At 37.6% G+C, this 23,017-nt stretch overlaps 1 protein-coding gene across 2 annotated transcripts in view; it reads left to right on the top strand.

Annotated features, from left to right (window-relative positions):
• ajap1 (adherens junctions associated protein 1) overlaps positions 1-23,017 on the top strand; it is a 96,212-nt gene that overhangs the window by 26,461 nt on the left and 46,734 nt on the right. Inside the window, exon 1 of one of the 2 annotated variants that reach the window (XM_058785105.1) lies at positions 14,556-15,302. The exons of the other annotated variant lie outside the window; for it this stretch is intronic. Coding sequence (XP_058641088.1) covers positions 15,274-15,302 — 29 coding nt within the window. The 5' untranslated portion in view covers positions 14,556-15,273. Of the gene's footprint in view, positions 1-14,555; positions 15,303-23,017 lie in introns of those variants that run through there. 2 annotated transcript variants of the gene reach the window in all.

The following is a 23,017-nucleotide window of genomic DNA, read 5'->3' as shown; positions in this document are numbered from 1 at the left end:
GAAAGAGATGTGGACCGTTCACAGTTAAACATCAGCTGCTTTAAACAGCTTTTATCTGAGATTCTGAGGGATTTTCATCTGAATGGTGTTCACCAGAGTCCTGAACAATCTTCTTGGCATTTCTGCATTCATCTTGTCTCGTTTGATACTTTCTTCATGCTTTGAGAACAATACCGCTCGCCGTGTGTGGTGCACTCTGTAGTCACTGAGCTAAATTTAATAAATGACTGTTTTGACGTAAATCAGCATCACGTTCCCTTTTCTGACTTGTATGAAATGGCTGTTCATAGTGAGCCGGAAGGAACTTGATGTACTGTAGACTTGTGTGTTTAAAAGATTATCCAGTGAAACCTTTATCCTACTTCATCCTTATTACCTCAGTAGCTGGGAGGGCCGAGCTTGTGAACAACGAATAATGTTTCAGGTATCAGGAAAGAACTTTAAATGGTCTCTTCTGCCTAGAGGAAGTTGTGAGTTCCAGAAGTATTTTCTATTAAAAGTATATTTGAAATTAAACTGAATTTTAGATATCATATATTTTCTATATTTATAAAATAATCATTTTATTTATACAATAAAAATATTTGTTTTATATGATATAGCCCCTTAAATATTTGAATGGTTAAATATAATCAATATATATTTTTATTGTTAATTTAATTTAATTGATTTTATTTATAATACAATTGAACTTATCATATATTGTATATTTTAAATATATATTTTTATTTTATTTGACATATTATTTAAACACTTTTAAATATTTTAGTATTTGAATATAGCTTGATCTAAAATTGATTTTTAACAAGGGTTTGCATTAGTCCAATAGTTTAGACAATTTGTCATCAAATAAAATCTTCCTCAAACTATTGCATATGCATGATTTTGAGTATTCAGCATGGGCCTTAGGATACTGGTGGATGTTGTCACATCAAGCTTAACAGACATAATTTTAATATGAGTTTCTTTCGAACTTTAAAATGACTAAATTTAAATAAAAAGAAAAACATCTTGATTGGCGAACACTTAATTGCATAACAGATTCTCTACTGCCAAGAAATCTTCAATATGTATGAGCTGAGTGTCAGGCTTCTTTGAAAATATAGCTGATTTTGCGCAACTGCTGTGAACCTTCAGGAGCTTTTTGCATTAGAGTTCTCTCAATCGAGATATACAGCATGATAAGCTACAATAGGTAGAGTGCATGCCCAAAGCAGCAGCTATTTATTATATATGAAGGAAACACAGCTAAATCTGCATGATTTTTGTGCCTAGATTTGCTATTCATGCTATTTAAAGGTGCTGTAGTTTTTGCACTTAAAGAAGAGCTTTCAGGAAATTTGTCAGAAAACAGTCATTGTTTTTGCAGTCCTGTGATACAGAAATGACAACATTTGCCTTTAAGGTCTGTTTTTGAAAATCGAACCTCACATATCTCTCTCTTCCTACACGTCCTATAACAAAACACATGTTAAGGTGTGATGAAATTTACAGATGGTAAGATGAGGGCTGAAAGGTTCAGAGGTAGACTTGGGGTCATTTGGAAAAGAGCTGGTGTTTTCACACTCAGATCTCATAAAGTGTCAGGACAGGAAAAAGACTTGGGTCTCGCAGGTGACAGTCTGCACAGAACCCAGAGAGAGAGCAGCTGCTGCCGGCGTGTTGAACTTCACCGCCGGGGCCACTGGAGGGGTAAGAAGAAGCACTATACAACCCATTAACCACAGCGGTGTGAGCACATGTTGGGAATACGAGTTCAGGGAAAACACGTGCCAATCTCTGTCTCTCTCTTTTACTTAAATGCATCTATTCTGTCTTATGCTTCCCCTCAAATGGATGAAAAAGGTCACTAATGATCTATTTAAATATACAAATACACCTAATAACCGTGTGAAAACTCGCCGAAGGCACTCGAATGAACATGTGTATTGCTTAGATACATCAGGGAACCTCTTGTTATCGCCGTCAGTGTATTTTGAGTTCTTCAGCACACACTTCAGATTCATTTTTGAGGTGATAAAGGACAAGTGAGCTGTCAGATGGAAGAGAAGAAGAGAGGATGTGACAAGACAGAGGGTTAATGGGTGTTTCCCCTGTAGCTGAATTAAAATAGATGCACAGATTTCTTCCTCCCCTGTTTCCGTGATATAGTCTCTGGCTCGAGTCCATGAAGCGAACACATACAGGCTGGTGATATTAGCTCCTGTCGATCATTTGCTGTGACGCATAGTAAGCTTTGGATGTAAATATCAAATTTCACCTTTTGAACCCATAATGAAATTACATTGAATATGCATATTGTTCTATTACAGATGAGGAAGCTTTAAGCGTTTACTCTCACAGTGAGTATATAATAAAATAATTGTTCCTGATAAATTAAAAGTGTGATGTGTAATTGCAGTAATTTGCAGCCCATTATGGATAACAAACGCCTAAACACTCCCATTTGCCGTTGCACTGTCACAGCAGCGACAACAATAAAACGTTTTCAACAAAATTCATATGGTGACAGTAAGTGTAAGTTACTATTGGTATAGGTTACTATAGGTTTGGTCTTTAAAATAACAGAATGTATAGATTGAATAGAAAGAAGATTAATTTATGCTTAGAAAAAAATATACAAAAATAAAATAAAATAATTTGATGCTGGAAATATTTGAGAAATTTCAAGTCTTTATATTGTGTGCAACTTTGCTTTTCTGGTAAATTGATCCTGTTTTTAGGATTTAAAAAAAAAATGACAGGAAATTTGGATGAATACTGCGTAAGAAAATGTTTTTGCCTTTGAGTCTTACATAAAAGCTGTCTTATAAAAGATAAAACAACAGCAACCTGTTCCACCTGCATTTTCTGAGTGTTTTAATGGGATCTGCTTTCAGCTGCTTTCAAAGACTTTTCGAAAACCTCTCCATGAGCATTATGCTGCATGCTGCCCTCACAAAATAAACAGCTATGCTTTTAATAAATATATATACGCTGTACATACTACCATTCAAAAGTTTGGGGTTGGTAAGTTTTTTTTTTTTTAATACTTTTGAAATAAGTCTCTTATGCTCACCAAGGCTGTGTTTATTTGATCAAAAGTAAAGCATAAACATTTATATTGTGAAATAATATTACAATATAAAATAATTGTGGTAACACTTTACAATAAGGTGTCATTTGTTAACATTAGTTAATGTATTAACTAACGTGAACAAACAATGAACAATGCATTTATTACACTATTTATTAATCTTTGTTAATGTCAGTTTATGGAAATACAGTTGTTCATTGTTTATTCATGTTAGTTCACAGTGCATTAACTAATGTTAACAAACACAACTTGTGATTTTAATAATGCATTAGTAAATGCTGAAATGAACATTAACTAAGATTAATAAATGCTGTAGAAGAATTGTTCATTCTTAGTTCATGTTTATTAATGTTGTTAACTAATGTTAACTAATGAACCGTATTGTAAAGTGTTACCATAATTGTTTTCAATTTTCTATATTTTAAAATGTAATTTATTCCTGTGATGGCAAAGCATGTTTTTAAATAAAGTTTTTTTTGTAGCAAATCAGTTTAAAAGGGAAATCGGCTATATCGGCTGACAGTAATAACTGTAGCAGAATTAAATTGCCATCAACTGATCTGTTCGTGCAGCGACCATTCAGTGTAAGTTCATATCAACTCTAAGAAAGGATATTTCCTTGGCCACAGAAAATACTTTCCTAAGTATTAATGCCTTAGAGCATGTAGCGAGGGTCAAAATCGTAAAGAGATATTAATTTGCAAGGCAGAACCATGTAATAAATTTATCCTTTATTTATAATTTTAGCTTTTAGGGAATCAAATCGTAGAAATTCGATTTTGATCTGATTAATTGATATTAATCAAAATGTATAATTTATACATTATTAACGACTCGACCAGCGAGTATTAATACAGTATATTTTAGCAATTCGGCTTATTGTGATGGCCACGATAATAATACAAAATTGGTTGGGAAATTTTGAGCAACAGGTAACACGATCTTTGGCAAATAATTTAAGATTTGAAAATCACGGCACCAGACTATTCATTAAAAATGAATCGAGAGTTTATTTACTATTCTAGGATACAATACAAAGCACATACACACACATACACACGTTCTTGCAAGATGAAAGCAGTTTGAAGAAAGTTTAAGGCTATTCTCTTTCCTGAGAATAAAGACAACCTGAAGACATCACAAACAGAAGACTCGACTATCGTTATCTTTAAAGATTCATTCAATTTAGCTCAGCACATAGAGATTGTTTGTTTGTTTGTTTACTTGCTTTGAGTTGAAGTTGAAGGCTGTTCTTCTCTCTGGATGGTTGCTTGAGGGAAATCCCGGACTTTTGCGCTGATGTGTCGTTGTTGCGTGACGTCACTCGGGGAATCCTCTTTGGATTGGTGGCTTCCTGGCAGCGCGATTGGCAAGGCTTTGAAGTTCTTACGCTGCAGGCTTTGCAAGTTACTTTGGTCAGACGTGGACAGAGTGTCCTTTGAGATGTCCTTTGAGATGATCAGCTAGATGTTAAGTCTGTAGGCGGGTGAGGCGAGACCAAAGTTTCCAAGCAGCCAAGTTTCCAGCTCAATTTTTTCTTTCGCCTAGCATGCAAAGCTGGGTGTCTGTTTTTATCGGACTGGTGTGAGTCCATCCCATACACTGTCTGATCCAATCACATTGTCTCTGTAGGGCGGAGCCCCGCCCAGCACGGCTCCTTTTTGTGCAAACATTATTTTAATGTTTCATTCATCATGTGAGGAACATTTCTTAATAACTTCTTATAAAAGTATTCATCATTCATACGAGACTGAAAATCGACATACAGGTGCTGGTCATATAATTAGAATATCATCAAAAAGTTGATTTATTTCACTAATTCTATTCAAAAAGTGAAACTTGTATATTATATTCATTCATTACACACAGACCGATATATTTCAAATGTTTATTTCTTTTAATTTTGATGATTAGAGCTTACAGCTCATGAAAGTCAAAAATCAGTATCTCAAAATATTAGAATATTTACATTTGAGTTTGAATAAATGGCCATCCCTACAGTATAAATTCTGGGTATCTCTTGTTCTTTGAAACCACAATAATGGGGAAGACTGCTGACTTGGCAATGATCCAGAAGACGAACATTGACACCCTCCACAAAGAGGGTAAGTCACAGAAGGTCATTACTGAAAGGTGTGGCTGTTTACAGAGTGCTGTATCAAAGCATATTAAATGCAAAGTTGACTGGAAGGAAGAATTTGGGTAGGAAAAGGTGCGCAAGCAACAGGGATGACCGCAAGCTTGAGAATACAGTCAAGCAAAGCCGATTCAAACACTTGGGAGAGCTTCACAAGGAGAGAACTGAAGCTGGAGTCAGTGCATCAAGAGTCATCACACTCAGACGTCTTCAGGAAAAGGGCTACCAAGCCACTTCTGAACCAGAGACAACGTCAGAAGCGTCTTACCTGGGCTGTGGAGAAAAAGAACTGGACTGTTGCTCAGTGGTCCAAAGTCCTCTTATCAGATGAAAGTAAATTTCACATTTCATTTGGAAATCAAGCTTTATGGAGATGCTGATTTCATTTTCCAGCAGGACTTGGCACCTGCCCACACTGTCAAAGGTACCAAAAGCTGGTTCAATGACCATGGTGTTACTGTGCTTGATTGGCCAGCAAACTCGCCTGACCTGAACCCCATAGAGAATCTATGGGGTATTGTCAAGAGGAAGATGAGAGACACCAGACCCAACAATGCAGATGAGCTGAAGGCCACTATCAGACCAACCTGGGCTCTCATAACACCTGAACAGTGCCACAGACTGATCGACTCCATGCCACGCCGCATTGCTGCAGTAATTCCGGCAAAAGGAGCCCCAACTAAGTATTGAGTGCTGTACATGCTCATACTTTTCATTTTCATACTTTTCAGTTGGCCAAGATTTCTAAAAATCCTTTCTTTGTATTGATCTTAAGTAATATTCTAATATTTTGAGATACTGATTTTTGACTTTCATGAGCTGTAAGCTCTAATCATCAAAATTAAAACAAATAAACATTTGAAATATATCAGTCTGTGTGTAATGAATGAATATAATATACAAGTTTCACTTTTTGAATGGAATTAGTGAAATAAATCAACTTTTTGATGATATTCTAATTATATGACCAGCACCTGTATAGTTCCTTTCAACTTCCGGCATTTGAGATAAGCTTTAATCCAATACTACACACGGCTATCTATTCAAAAAGGCAGTTATAAGGCAAAGATCAAGCTAAAACACACTATGCATAACATAAAACTCCAAGCATATATATAGATATATATAAGACATCAAACATGAGGTATTTGTCATATCGAATACCTATAATTTTACCTACTAAGCGGGTTAAGTCATAGATTAAAATATCCTAAATTCTAATAACCACAGCAAGATAAACAAAACATAAAATACCACATTCATATATATATATATATATATATTGTCTCTTGAGTATATTGCTTTAATAGCAGCAGTCTTTTCTTGATTGTCCTTTTGGCAAAGAAAAGTTTGGGTGCTTTTTTGGAGAAGAAGAGAAAAGAGGCGCATTCCTTTGGAAGGCGGGAGACCAAAGCGGAGGTCGTGAGGTCATTAGGAGTATCACGTTGTGTGGCTCTGGTGATCTTCCTAGCTCAGACGAAGTTGTAAGTCAGTCACTTTTTTTGTTTATCAGAAGATAGTTTATGGTAAGCGGGGTCGCAGTATCGCGAACGCTCTGGTTCTGGAACCTCTCCAAAGAAGTAGTTCTTTGTTGTTAACTCTGTGCAGATGTAGCGCGGTCACAGAGTTACTCGTAAAACTTATCATGTTTTACGAGTCTCTCGAGGTGATAAGGAGAGTATGGCCGGACGCTAGTCATAGAATTGTGGCGTTGTGTTGGTCATTTGTTCATTTTACGAGTCGATGATGGAAGATAAGTTCCTTGGAATGTTCTGAGTTAAGCTTATGTGTGTGCGTTCTTTTCGACCAGGTTCTACAACCAGAAACTCATGTAATTTGTGCACACAACTTTTATTAACTAAACGCTAACACACATAACTAATCTAAACAAACAAACGAATAAACATACACTCATACATACAAAGAGGAGCTAAAGTGGATGAATGAAGCCAATAGAGAACCCAGAGAATGCAGTTATGAAAAGAGTCAGTTAACCACCTGAGTAAAACCATCATGGTTTCCCGATCACGTTCTTCCGGGTTGAAGAGTGATGAATTCCAAAGATGTTCTGAGGTAGAAATGTTCTTCCCAAGTAGAAAGTGAAAAAGAGCTAAGAAAGAGATCTGCTGAGGTCCGAGGAGCTTTGGTTGAATGGAAAGTCAAGGCCGCAAGGCCTGGCGCAAAAACGTAAGGGTCCAGAAGAGTTCTAGCTCATATCCTCAACTTCTCAGAATCTAAAAGATCCGCAGACTGGCAGGGCGTCACTGATGTGAGAGCTTTATCTGCTATAGAGGTCACACCTCTGGGGTGTCAAAGAGTCAATGGTGTCTTAAACTTTTGGAAGGAAAGTTTTACGACTCTTTGTCTCTGAACATGGTAATTTGCATAGGTAATTCGCCTGGGGTTAATGCACAAGCTACTAAAGATTCTTAGAACACTAATATGTTGCATAGGCATCAATATGTAATATTCACTCTCAATTAGATTGTCCGAAGACGAATTGATAGAGACCAGACATGGTATAAGTGAGGTGATCTTAACTAGTGATCTATCATAAGCATGCATAAAGACAGTATACAATACACAAGAACATATACAAGAACAGTAATAATATACACAATGACCTGAAGATATGTGTGTTCATTCAAAGAAAGGGTTTTCTATGAATTAATTAGAGAAGAGTCCATTTTTATGGCATAATGTCTTTCCTATAGGAAAAAGGTAGTGAGAGTTGCTCTGCCTGCATTCCTTTGAGCAATAAAACTAGTTATCATATGGGTTGCCATGGAACTGGAGGCCTGTTCTGCCTTTCTTAGGTGTTAGATGCTTTTCGGGGGAAGTGTCCACAGACCCTCATAGTTGGCCCTTTGGTTGGTTGAGATTATTTGTTAAATATAACAAATAGTAGTGTGTCTGATCGGTCCAAACACTACATTTAAAAAAAATTTTTTTTTATTTGACAATGATTTGATATTTGCACATTAACTTTTACATGAATTCTTTACTGTCAATTTTGTTGAAAATGCAGTAGGCTATTTAATGGTAGATTGCCCACTTGACGTCATGCCTCATATGAGCCATAATGATGGATATTTTTGGTCTTTTTTTTTTTTTTTGTATGTGCCTATGCATAAATGTGTGTACTCTGTAAAATATACTCTGGAGTACGAAGTGTGAATTTTCCATTTTTTTTAATGTTTTTTTTTTTCGTCTTCCGAGCATTTCTACAAATAAACTCTTTCCATCCCAGTAACTAGATTATGAGTATATCAAAGTGTCACCTATGCACACTGATCACAGCCAGATCAGTCTTACCGATAATCCCATTTGTCAGTCGTTCCGAGTGACCACACAGGTCAGGCAGAACAACTCCTGGTCTCTTCGTGTATTTTTTTTTATTCCCAAAGACTCTGCTGACCTGAACGCACCCTGTAATCTGCCTCCTTCTGTTTTTTGTTTTTTTTCAGCTGAATTTCTTCTCTTTCAGTATTATGCCTGTTTCCATAGCAATGACTTTTTCTACACTTCAGCATTCAGACCCTTCCCAGGTGAGAACTGTGTTACACTCCAGACTCCAGAGGCCTTGTCAGGAATCTTAATCAAAGACAACATCAGATGTTGGGCAAACGTGAGGTCCGCCTCCACAGCCTGGAGATGAGATTATTGAAATTGTCTGGCTGACATTCTCCACTTATACGGACAGCCGAAGGTTTTATGTAATATGTGTCCATATCGGCGTCTACGTGTTTATGAGTTCTTAGATCTGCTTGTACATCAAACATACACCTGACCTAATGTGTGCAGACAGAAATACAATTATCCAAAAGTAAATATTCAGCTATAATGTGTACCAAATTGTGCATCTGTAGACTGCAGTGTATTTCGAGGAGGGTGGTAATACGTCATGTCTTGCCCTTCGGAGTATAGATGAGCAGTGAATGAATGCACAAGGCCAGGGTGCACGCCTCCTCATTTGGCTCCTCTTTCTCGCTCACTCTGTCCCTGTCGTTCTGTTTTATATTTTGTCCCTCTTATGCACCGTCTATTACCTGCGATTCTTCCCATCATCCTCTTATAGAAGTCTCTGAACGAGAGCTCTGTGCATCAAATATCATTTGAACAGTCTGTGTGTTTTTGTCTGGAGGGTAAGACTCAAGTTGGGGCTTATTGCGGGCCTGTTACTCTTAAGAGGTTTGTTGATAAGTGGCTGCTGAACTGAAAGCTTTACTGTTCGCAGAATGACTAGTGTAAAATGAGCTTTCTTTGAGTTAAAGCTGCTGAGACTCTTTTCAAAAAAACAAATTTTCACTCGGTATTCTTCACCCTGAACACCTGAAATAGAAAATGGATTCTCTGATGTGTACTAAATAATACCATCTGTTGCTCAAATTCCTATTCAAGACTACTTTATTGGTGTGCATACTGATATTTTTCATGTTTTCTTTAGTCACAGTTTTTGTTGATTCAAGGTGCTGTGGAAAAGAAGCGTTCCTGAAAAGTTATAGACCTGTTCAAGGTATAATTCACTCAAAAATGAAAAGTCATTATTTACCTATGTTGTTTACTTGCTTTCTTTAGTGGAACAAAAAAGATTGTATTTTTGTGCATACATTGAAAGTCAGTTGGGGTCCAATGTTGTTTTGGACTTTCATTGTATTGACAAAAGAACATGCTCAACTTAAAGAGAGTATGTCTTCACTGTTCCAATACTTTTGGAGGGCACTGTATATACACATATACACTATATATATATATATATATATATATATATACATACACACATATATATACACATATACACACACACACACACACACATACACACATATATACACATTTATACATATGTGACATTGGACCACAAAACCAGTCATAAGGGTCAATTTTCCGAAATTGAGATTTATACATCATCTGAAAGCTGAATAAATAAGCTTTCCATTGATGTATGGCATCTGACAATATTTGGCTGAGATACAACTATTTGAAAATCTGGAATCTGAGGGTGCAAAAAAAAATCAAAATATTGAGAAAATCGCCTTTAAAGTTGTCCAAATGAAGTTCTTAACAATGCATATTACTAATTAAAAATGAAGTTTTGATATATTTATCAAATACTATCTATCTATCATTTTTAATGACAGTTTTTTTTAACACACTTAGGTACTGTAATAATGTAAAGAAATACGCTTATTTTGATATATTGACTAACATACTAAAACACATTTAACATACTTGATTATGATTTTAACTGTAGTGTTATTAGATATAAATTCACTAAATTGCAACTTGACAAATGTGTCATCATAAATATATTTAAATACATGACATACAAGTTTCAATAGAAATTATATTGAAGTATATAGTTTACCATAAATTCTTGCCTACATTCGACAGTAACTATGTTTCAAAGACAATATAATTATCAAATTACATAAAAAGTTCTTAAGTGGGTCTAAAAAAGCACTCTTGCATTTTAATATACATTTTAACTAATTAACTAAGCATATTCTTTTAAAGTATATTATTTCTGTAATAAGTATGCTAAAACGTACTTCTTTTTCACAAGGGATCCCTTTAAGTCTAGTAGGTCTAGTAGTATCTCCAGCATCATCATTGGGAACATTCTGGTACTTTCTGGAGACCGATCTATCAAACATAAACTTCAAAGATTTTATGGACTGCCAGAGTAATGATTAAAACTAGCAAATAAGCCCTTTTGGGTACCCATTGTCCTGTTAACTATCTTGGTCTCACAGCTCATTGTGCTGAAATAGGCCCTCTTGTTTTTCTCCTCTCCAATGTTTCACTATCAGATAGAGGAGATGTCCTCTCTTCAGTCCGGTTGTCATGGTCACTGTCTTATTGTTATGGCAGCTATTTGTGTCTCATGTTGTGTTCAAAGTGATTTGCAATTATTCCACCTTTCAAGGGATTATTAACAGCTGTGAATATTGAGAATATTGAGCACATAAAGCAGAGCATTCCTTGAAAGATCCAAGGCTCACTGTTCTGTTGTATGAATGAAACAATTGTTAGTTATAGGAATAAAAAGAAATACAGCTCATGTTTTCAATAAAGAGGAATGACCAGGGGCTTAGTAGTGTTCTACTTATTCCTATAGCTTTTGAAAAAAGGATTTTCATATTGTACCCGAATATTGATTTGACCCTGGCCAAATATTATGTTGGTTTCAAGGCGTTCCTCTACTAAATTAACTGTGTGTGGGTTCAGGAGAAGGATCAATAAATCATCATGTAGTTGTACAGTTCTAAATATAGAGCATTGATTAACTCCTCAAAATCTAAACGTGCCTTGATGTATTGAGTATCTTATTAATGAACTGACAGTTGGGGAACTGAGGTCTGGCATATGCTAACTAGGTGCTGCTAGTCAACTGAATCTAAAACCTATGTAATGTTTAGGTGAAGCCATTATGTGTATATGAATTTGTATATGATCCAGTGACAAACAGATATGTATCTGCATCCACACTGTAAAAAGTGAAAGCTGATTTAACTTAAAATAATTGAGGAAACCCGTTGCCTTAAAATTATTAAGTACATAATAATTAAAAAAAAAAAAAAAGTTAAGTGAACTTGACAATTCAAATAACTTATTTTTTTAATTATCATTGAATTTTTTGATTCTGAATGAAGTCAGTTTTGGCCTTTTTGTCACAGTGAATAATTATTTAGGATTATGGGGCATAGGGTCAGATGGGTTGGTGGTACTGAGGTAAAACCTTAAGGTTGAAAATTGAGAATATTGAATAGCTGTTTGGTTTTGGGTTAAAATGATAATATGTGGACGCTTAACATGCTTTACACAATTAGGACATGGATAAACAACCTTGCAGGTTATTCTGGCCAAGACACACCTGCAGGCTAGGTCTGTCTAGCCCACATGAACAGCAAAGCGCTCACTGAATCAACCCTGTACCTTCTTCGACTTTATTTCCAGACGGACTAGTGCACAGACTGTTGAGAATTGCATAGAAGCATAGAATCAGATTGACTTGCCTGTTTTGCAATATGCCTCAGGCGGTCAGTGTATGTATTGTGGGCGGCCCGACTAGGGTAAGAGATTGGATTGATAGAATGTTGATCCCATCAACATGTCTTAGTTGTGTAAATCACATTGGGCTCCTATGGACAGTGCAGAGAACAGTGATTCAATTTCTGCAATCTCTTTCTAGGCATGTTTCGAAAAAGCTAATCATCTAAAGCTGAAAAATCCTGCAGCTGCAGGTTTAAAATAAAAGAATCCACTCAACTTTCATTCATTAGCATAACCTGTGCTTAAAATTCATGACAAAGAATTCCCATGTCCACACCCTGACCTTTGACCTCCCTGACAATATACACTAACTCAGACTAACCCTTGGTCTTGACCCTCAGCTTTTCAAATCGGAAGCAGCTAAATGAATGCAGTGCGTTTTGGCTAATTACCAAAGACTATACACTCTGAACTTCTCTTTATTTGAATATGATAATACAATTGTCTGAAGCTGAAGCAGTAGCTCAATTAAAGCAAGACATATAAGACCGCCGTTTCTTGTCAAGTTTAACTCATTACAGTTATCTAATTATTGCAGGTTAGCGAAGTGTCCGAATCGTTATTGAACCTGGAATGGCTGTGGTCGATGTCGTTGACAAAATACTATTTTGAGTCAGCATTTAAGGGTCTTTACATTGGAGGCTTAAATCATCAGTGTAAGGATTACACAGTAATCCTGTGTGAGTAAATACCCAGCCTGATACATACAGAACGTTATGAATAACTCACTCAGCAAAACTGCACAACTGTTTTCTAAGAACTGCTAGGATTTCATGTTTTACAGCCAGTGAAATGACTGTCGGTCTGATAGCGTTCCACACGCAGAAAAAAGATTCTCAATTTGAGTGGTTTTGTTTCTTTTTCAGCATGAATTGAACACATAAAAGCATTATATAATACAATTACACACAATCTATGGTGAAATGCAGTGATTTTACAGATTGTACAACAGATTTATCCTTTTTTCCCCAATATAGCATGTATAAGTGCATACATACGTAGTGCAAATGACCTCTTTACAGATGCTAAGAAATGTAGCTTCTCCAAAATGCAATTCCAGTAATGGCGATAAAATGCCGAGCTGCTGGAATCTGCTGAACATTTGCTGTTAAGGCTGGATTTGATATGCTGTACTGCTCTTTAATGACACTTATTTATCTCTTCATTTTCTGTTTCCCCCCACACACACCCCATTTATACTGGCACAATTTAAAACAGCTTTCCTAGATGATCATAGATGTTGTAAACCTTCCATGCCTCACGTTCTGGAAATACGTCTTTTAAAAGCTGCTTATCTGCTAAAGAAAGCGATACACATACTGTATAAGCCTGCTATTATGTTGATGTTATTCTGTTGTTTTTATAGTGAGCTAATGATATTTTCTTTCCTTTACCCTTGCGCAAACCTTTTTGTATTTTTAGATTTGTATGAAGACATTATTTATTGTGTTTATTAAGCCGTTTTCTCGTGGGGACCGTTAGCTGGTCACCACAATGTTTGTGATAGGTTTAACTATCCTTGTGGGGGCTGTTTGGTCCCCACAATGAAGGCAAAATGCGACACTTCATAAACTCCACACACACTAGCGTTTTCCAGGAATGTATTTTCTTCATCAGGGCTGTTTTCACAAAGCTCTTCTCTCAAACGCACCGGCTTAATGAGCTTTCCTGCTGCCTGACAGACTACAGGAAGAGCTTTTATTCAGTTTCAGTCTGCTAAAGCCATTCCTGTGAAATAAATGGCAATTCAACATCATTCAACGCCACTGCTGTCTCTTTCTTCTTCCTATATGGTAAATTGGAGTGGAAGATCAATCATCTTAACAACAAAAAAGAGTTTCTGTGTTTCACAAGGAAGAAAAATGTGGCATTACACTCTCATGTAATTTGCAGGATATGGCTCTATTGCTTCAGTAAACCCACTAGACACTGTATTAACCTTGGGATGAGAAACTGATCTCCCCCTTAGTGGAAAGTGCTGTACACTGGTTGAGCTTTTCATAGCCCATATGCAGACTGATTTATCTCGGCGAGTAGAGATTGGGATAGAATTGGGTTCGGATGAACTCCTCTGAGGGAAACAGGGGGAAGGATGTCTAAAATGTTACATATTTTACTTTAAAATGACGTCACGGGTTTGTCAGCTAAAGCAGGACTGGCAGGTTGTTAGTCAGACGGAGGAGGAAAAGAGAGAGAGTATGTGAGAGAGAGGGAGAGAGAGAACGAGAAGCAGTGAGGGTGGATAGCGCGCACAGTGGTGATAACACTATCTATCTATCTATCCAAATGACGAGCGTCGCTTTCACGCGCTCCACTCCTCACGCGCGTCCGTGAAGTGTGTTTCATTCCTCACTCTTCTTGTTTTTTCGCGTCACTAATTTATTTGAGCTGTAAAAAGATTGCGAGAACTATCGAAGAGCTTCTACAGCCGATGTAGGACATGGTTTTGCGCCACGGAAACCTCGATGTTTTATCTTGCGTTTTTGCCTGCGCTCGGTCTCATAACAATGTAGAGAAAGTGCGCGGTGACCGCGAGCGCAGCGCACGGGCGATGTTGACGCTGTCACCTTGCCGCCTGGTTCCCATAGCTTCTTGACTTTTTTTTCCAGTGGAGTATAATCAAGACGAACTTGTGAATGTAAAAGAAGGCGGCTGTTGAGAAGCGACTGAACCGTCCAGCTGCCCACGCTGCCGCTGGGTCGCTCTGCACATCCGTGCGCACTTCTGAGGAGAAAAACAGCGAGCAACTAAAAAAGGGGACAAGACGCGTCCTTGTTTTTCGTGAATATTTCGCCCAGTCTTCGTTCGGTGCGCTCTGGAGAGACGTGGAGCTATTTCAAGCTTACGGTTTCTCGGGATATATAACATTAGAATGCTAGCATCCGTAACATTTGGAGTAAGGTGTCTAACTTAAGGTGACCATTACGCTCGAGCGTCGACGTTTGTTGGAACGCATAAATGGACGAATACCAGGAGGACTGATTCGGAATTGTTGTCTGGAAAAATGTGGCTGAAACGGTGTGTCACACGCAGGTAATAAATATCCCTTTTGAGATCTCTCAGCTAAGGGCTGAATGCATTAAACGCCCATTGCCAAAATCCTGTCATCTGTGAAGAGTTTTGTGGCAAGTTGATGCGCTTCATGCGGTTTTCACTTCACTTGTTTTGAACGTGACGTCTTACTTAAACCTCACAGCTTTGCGCTGGTAATATTGCCGAGGAAACGTTTTAAGTGATGCTGGTTTGTATGAATAACTAGAGGGCTCGTAATTAATAAGATTGCGAGTCGAGCTGAAATTATTCGCGCAGCGCTCGCTAGGGGTCGCCAAATAACCGCGATGCGATAACCAAAGACTTGACTCGCGCAAATTAGGTCGAGTATCAGCTAAACACACCCTCACATACCACAGTACATCATGCCAGAACAACATTTTCTGTGCGGTCAAGACATTTATGGCATTTTATGAATCACATCTCTCACTGTTAGAGTGACATTTTGATCATAAGGTTCAGATGGTGCGCTATTTGCCAGTGGAAAGTCAGGTTGAGTCAGAATCAGAAGAGCTGTAATGGCCAGGGATTTATTTATGGTTAACAGGAGCTCTTAGCACTTACTGTACATACATAGCAAGAGTAGGATTCAATCCAAAACAGACATTCATATAACAAATCTTTATTTTGACCACTTAAGACCCCCATTCCAAAAAAAGAGGAAAACTGAGCAACTACAAGTTCGGTTATTCAAAGTGGCAGAATTTGACAGCTGTCCTTGCCATTACATCTGTTTAGCAGCTGTTCCAGGGGCATAATGTGGAGAGCATGTTTAAGGTGGGAATGACGATGGAGCCAGGCGAGCATCATTGTTCATTCTCCACCTGATGTAGGATGCTGCAACATCTTGCATTCACAGGTTCTCCAGAAGGTGCTGTCTTACCATAGTCACATAATATAAAGTGCACATTTTACATATATTGTTGCATGTTCTGTTTAGATGTGTTCTTACTTTATAGAGCCATGACATATTGTCCAGTGGCTGGTTGAGAGTAGTTTTATAAATTAGTCTTAGTCAAGTTTTTGAGTCAAGAAAATTACATAGTCAAGACTTTTTCTTAAGGACTGGTCATAACTTACGTCAGTTACTTAAAACATAGATTGGTTTAATATCAGTTTGAAAATAAATACTGATTACCCCTTGACTAACTGCTGGCGGTCAGACAAAACTGGTTGTCCAACTATATGCAACAAAATACAGCCTGGTTAGTTAGGCTTACTCAAAAATTTGTGGAAGATCCTTGCCTTTTATGTTCTGAGACAAATGTAACTCAGAAATGTATCTTGTTTTTAGTGGCTTTTCTCTGTGCTGCTTTGATTTAAAGCATCAATAAGAATGACAGTTTGGTAATCTAGAATTCAATACGGTAGATAACAAAGAATTTGAGCAAAACTGTGAGCAATGGCTATTGGGTTTAGCAGTGTGAAAATTAAGTATGAAATTGCTGGTAAACCAGAGGATTTTTCATATCTAGGTGATAAAAACACAACTAACTACTACGAATTTAGCCTGCCACATGCATTATTTATATCTACATTCTTTTTTTAGTTTTACAATACACAGTGGCAATAAGGCACATGCTTTGTTGCACTCCAGCAAGGTCTAAGGTGGATCGGCTGCCAAGTTACGAGACAGCGGGGAATCTCCCTTTAGCAGTTTGTAAAATTTCTCACTATTGCGAGTAGGCTGAATAGCCTTGATGAAGATCATTAGCCGCATCTCTTAATTGCTCCATCAACTACTTTAATATCTTCACATCAAGGTTATGCATCTTCTCATGGCTCCGATGTTCTCTCGAGAGCCTTGATTCTCCAGTGTACCTGGCAGGATTATGCTGATGCTCTCATATTAAAACAGCCTGGCGAATGGGTCCTCATATACCACAGACTGGGCATGTATCTCAGTGTCCAGTTCACTGACCTGGAAGCCGTTAGGAGAGTAAACAGTGATATGGGAATGTGGGGAATATCAGCCCGTGTGCTGACCTGAACAGCAGCTGGTTCATTACGGGCTCTGTCACTGGAAAGAATTAGCTCGTCTCTGCTTTGACACAAGCCGTTGGGTAAATTTGATATTTTTGAAATGTTTAAACCACTTAATTTGATCAAATCTTTATTTTGACCACTTAAGACCCCCATTCCAAAAAGAGGAAAACTGAGCAACTACAAGTTCGGTTATTCAAAGTGGCAGAATTTGACAGCTGTCCTTGCCATTACATCTGTTTAGCAGCTGTTCCAGGGGCATAATGTGGAGAGCATGTTTAAGGTGGGAATGACGATGGAGCCAGGCGAGCATCATTGTTCATTCTCCACCTGATGTAGGATGCTGCAACATCTTGCATTCACAGGTTCTCCAGAAGGTGCTGTCTTACCATAGTCACATAATATAAAGTGCACATTTTACATATATTGTTGCATGTTCTGTTTAGATGTGTTCTTACTTTATAGAGCCATGACATATTGTCCAGTGGCTGGTTGAGAGTAGTTTTATAAATTAGTCTTAGTCAAGTTTTTGAGTCAAGAAAATTACATAGTCAAGACTTTTTCTTAAGGACTGGTCATAACTTACGTCAGTTACTTAAAAACATAGATTGGTTTAATATCAGTTTGAAAATAAATACTGATTACCCCTTGACTAACTGCTGGCCGGTCAGACAAAACTGGTTGTCCAACTATATGCAACAAAATACAGCCTGGTTAGTTAGGCTTACTCAAAAATTTGTGGAAGATCCTTGCCTTTTATGTTCTGAGACAAATGTAACTCAGAAATGTATCTTGTTTTTAGTGGCTTTTCTCTGTGCTGCTTTGATTTAAAGCATCAATAAGAATGACAGTTTGGTAATCTAGAATTCAATACGGTAGATAACAAAGAATTTGAGCAAAACTGTGAGCAATGGCTATTGGAGTTTAGCAGTGTGAAAATTAAGTATGAAATTGCTGGTAAACCAGAGGGATTTTTTCATATCTAGGTGATAAAAAACACAACTAACTACTACGAATTTAGCCTGCCACATGCATTATTTATATCTACATTCTTTTTTTAGTTTTACAATACACAGTGGCAATAAGGCACATGCTTTGTTGCACTCCAGCAAGGTCTAAGGTGGATCGGCTGCCAAGTTACGAGACAGCGGGGAATCTCCCTTTAGCAGTTTGTAAAATTTCTCACTATTGCGAGTAGGCTGAATAGCCTTGATGAAGATCATTAGCCGCATCTCTTAATTGCTCCATCAACTACTTTAATATCTTCACATCAAGGTTATGCATCTTCTCATGGCTCCGATGTTCTCTCGAGAGCCTTGATTCTCCAGTGTACCTGGCAGGATTATGCTGATGCTCTCATATTAAAACAGCCTGGCGAATGGGTCCTCATATACCACAGACTGGGCATGTATCTCAGTGTCCAGTTCACTGACCTGGAAGCCGTTAGGAGAGTAAACAGTGATATGGGAATGTGGGGAATATCAGCCCGTGTGCTGACCTGAACAGCAGCTGGTTCATTACGGGCTCTGTCACTGGAAAGAATTAGCTCGTCTCTGCTTTGACACAAGCCGTTGGGTAAATTTGATATTTTTGAAATGTTTAAACCACTTAATTTGATCATATTTTTACATTTTCTTCTTCTCCCTGTCAGATGAGGTTCTCTAAGTGCACACTGTACAGCCGTCAATGTCTTAAATGGCAGCACACAACTATCTCATTACCATGTACACTGTAGCGTGTAATAGCATGACACTTCTGTCATTTTTATACCACTTTTTTCTTGCTGGATGTAAGCTCACTCACTCGCTCGCTTGCTGGCGAGCACAGTAATGCATGCCTGGTTAGTGCGAGGAGTGCTTCTGGTCTCCATTTGACACTCTTGATGGTCTGATATAATGGCAGGACGATTTGATTGCGCCCACCCCCACTTAAACTGTTATGTAACAACGTCTTCAAAGGTTCAATAAGCCAGAACAACTCCATACCACAGCTAATGGCACAAATGTCAGTAAAGCCGAAGTATCTTAATCAGGAGAGTTTTTAAAGACCAGAAAACCATTTCAACCAGGAATTGTCATTCCAAGGTTTTGACTACTTCAAAGGCATAAATAGAATTGAAACACCATGTTTAAAATGTAGAGTTTAACCAATTCTGGTTATGTAACTTCTGCCTTTTCACAGGAGGAATTATCGGTATAAGCATGCAAACATTCAATGAGTTTCTTCAAAGCCTTGATGGGAGTCAGTCAGAGATATTTAACATACAGACTTTCAAGATGAACACACTCTTAAATATAAAGGTTCTTTATTGGCATCTGTAAACACTGCCCTGCAACACATTTGCTGAATGAAATTAAATACTTGTTTCTTACTCATTTTGGGATGCTGATTCCAAAAATAGTCACTAAATAGTCACACTTTTTCACAAAATATGTATACATTTTTGCTTTCAACATTCATTTGTATGTTAGAATTATGGCCAGAGAAAGAAGAAAATGCAAACATGCTTATTTACCTATAAACTTGTGTTTATGTAAAGTTCTTTGGCATTAAATGGAGTATTTGAACATACTGTTCCACTCCTTTGCAGACTGTAAGTAAAATGCTACATTTTGAATGTATTTTTTGTCATTAAAATTTCACATTTGACTGCTTTTGTTATTTTGATGAGTGCATTAAAGCTACTTTATAATTACATTTTTTTTATTAAAAAATGTTATACCCTTACCATGACCATGACCAAATTAGCAACATTTTATTTTTCAAGATGCAGGGATGTGCAACACCCTTAAGAACATTTCACATCCATTGCACAAAATGTTCTAGTGAGAAAAGGTTCTTCCGATTATTAAAATGCTCTTTACACTACGTAAAAATGCTTCTTTCTGTTCACTAAAGGTTCTTTGTCCATTTAAACCCAAAATGGATGTTCTATGCAATCACTGTGTGAACCCCATTTTTGAACCTATATTTTTAAGAGTTCACAGTCAGTGTTACTTGTCCAAGTTGAGTCACCATGGCAGCCGAGTGCCCTGTACCCCTCAGCACTGCCTGTCTAACAGGGCAGAAATGGCACACCTGAACCACACATACACACACACACGCTCATGTAGCACCTTTGTTCAATCAATACCGCTTCTATAAAGCCTCAAATTTATCCGTCATGGCACAAGACCAACTGTGCCTGCTAGCCCTCCAGGGCCATGTCTCTCTCCCTCTCCGTTTTTCCACACACTTCTTGAAAATGAACAGTAAACACTTTTATATGAGTTTAAAAGGACTCTGAGGATTTCTTCAAACATCCAGGACGTCTAGGTTTGGCCTGAGAGGAAGTCAATGCCTCTAACTAATGTAACCACACATTTAGTAATGAAGAAGCGTATGGTTTCCGTTGTTTAAGCTTGCATGTACTGCATGTGCGCATGCTTTATTAAGCCTGTGGGTCGTGTACACAGTTGTGCTGAGGGATTTTAGTAATGGGTCTTTAAATGCCCGTGGCTGTTGAGGCTCTTTTATCTGCAAACTTTTAGTTTGGAAGATCCCTGCAGTACAGATGCAATGCAGATCTTTTCATCCATAATAACAGCTGATCCTCTCCTCCGAGCAATGTTCTGTATTAGACACAGCTAGAGAGTCGGTTGGTGTGTGTGTGTGTGTGTGTGTGCAATTTTTCGTTGTTGTTTACTGTGTTAAAGTGCCACTTGACTGTACTTACTTGACCTACTATAACACACATACACACACACACACACACACACACACATACATATATAAGTCATCCAGCATTGGACACAGTCTGTTATTGTCCATTACGAAAAGGACAGCAAACAGTTTCTTGTTTACTTCAAAGGCATAAATAGAATTGAAACACCATGTTTAAAATGTAGAGTTTAACCAATTCTGGTTATGTAACTTCTGCCTTTTCACAGGAGGAATTATCGGTATAAGCATGCAAACATTCAATGAGTTTCTTCAAAGCCTTGATGGGAGTCAGTCAGAGATATTTAACATACAGACTTTCAAGATGAACACACTCTTAAATATAAAGGTTCTTTATTGGCATCTGTAAACACTGCCCTGCAACACATTTGCTGAATGAAATTAAATACTTGTTTCTTACTCATTTTGGGATGCTGATTCCAAAAATAGTCACTAAATAGTCACACTTTTTCACAAAATATGTATACATTTTTGCTTTCAACATTCATTTGTATGTTAGAATTATGGCCAGAGAAAGAAGAAAATGCAAACATGCTTATTTACCTATAAACTTGTGTTTATGTAAAGTTCTTTGGCATTAAATGGAGTATTTGAACATACTGTTCCACTCCTTTGCAGACTGTAAGTAAAATGCTACATTTTGAATGTATTTTTTTTGTCATTAAAATTTCACATTTGACTGCTTTTGTTATTTTGATGAGTGCATTAAAGCTACTTTATAATTACATTTTTTTAATTAAAAAATGTTATACCCTTACCATGACCATGACCAAATTAGCAACATTTTATTTTTCAAGATGCAGGGATGTGCAACACCCTTAAGAACATTTCACATCCATTGCACAAAATGTTCTAGTGAGAAAAGGTTCTTCCGATTATTAAAATGCTCTTTACACTACGTAAAAATGCTTCTTTCTGTTCACTAAAGGTTCTTTGTCCATTTAAACCCAAAATGGATGTTCTATGCAATCACTGTGTGAACCCCATTTTTGAACCTATATTTTTAAGAGTTCACAGTCAGTGTTACTTGTCCAAGTTGAGTCACCATGGCAGCCGAGTGCCCTGTACCCCTCAGCACTGCCTGTCTAACAGGGCAGAAATGGCACACCTGAACCACACATACACACACACACGCTCATGTAGCACCTTTGTTCAATCAATACCGCTTCTATAAAGCCTCAAATTTATCCGTCATGGCACAAGACCAACTGTGCCTGCTAGCCCTCCAGGGCCATGTCTCTCTCCTCTCCGTTTTCCACACACTTCTTGAAAATGAACAGTAAACACTTTTATATGAGTTTAAAAGGACTCTGAGGATTTCTTCAAACATCCAGGACGTCTAGGTTTGGCCTGAGAGGAAGTCAATGCCTCTAACTAATGTAACCACACATTTAGTAATGAAGAAGCGTATGGTTTCCGTTGTTTAAGCTTGCATGTACTGCATGTGCGCATGCTTTATTAAGCCTGTGGGTCGTGTACACAGTTGTGCTGAGGGATTTTAGTAATGGGTCTTTAAATGCCCGTGGCTGTTGAGGCTCTTTTATCTGCAAACTTTTAGTTTGGAAGATCCCTGCAGTACAGATGCAATGCAGATCTTTTCATCCATAATAACAGCTGATCCTCTCCTCCGAGCAATGTTCTGTATTAGACACAGCTAGAGAGTCGGTTGGTGTGTGTGTGTGTGTGCAATTTTTCGTTGTTGTTTACTGTGTTAAAGTGCCACTTGACTGTACTTACTTGACCTACTATAACACACATACACACACACACATACATATATAAGTCATCCAGCATTGGACACAGTCTGTTATTGTCCATTACGAAAAGGACAGCAAACAGTTTCTTGTTTACTTCAAAGGCAGTTTAAACCACTTTACCTTGGCTCAACTGAACCCTGATGAGGAGTTGGATGTTTTTACTGGATCATGTGTGTATAAATGACTAAGTGGGGGCATTGACGTTCATTTTCACCAGAACATTTGTTTGACAAACCG

The sequence above is a fragment of the Onychostoma macrolepis genome, chromosome 08, assembly GCF_012432095.1.
Source record: "Onychostoma macrolepis isolate SWU-2019 chromosome 08, ASM1243209v1, whole genome shotgun sequence".
NCBI lineage: Eukaryota > Metazoa > Chordata > Actinopteri > Cypriniformes > Cyprinidae > Onychostoma > Onychostoma macrolepis.
This window is presented reverse-complemented; position numbering and strand designations above follow the sequence as displayed.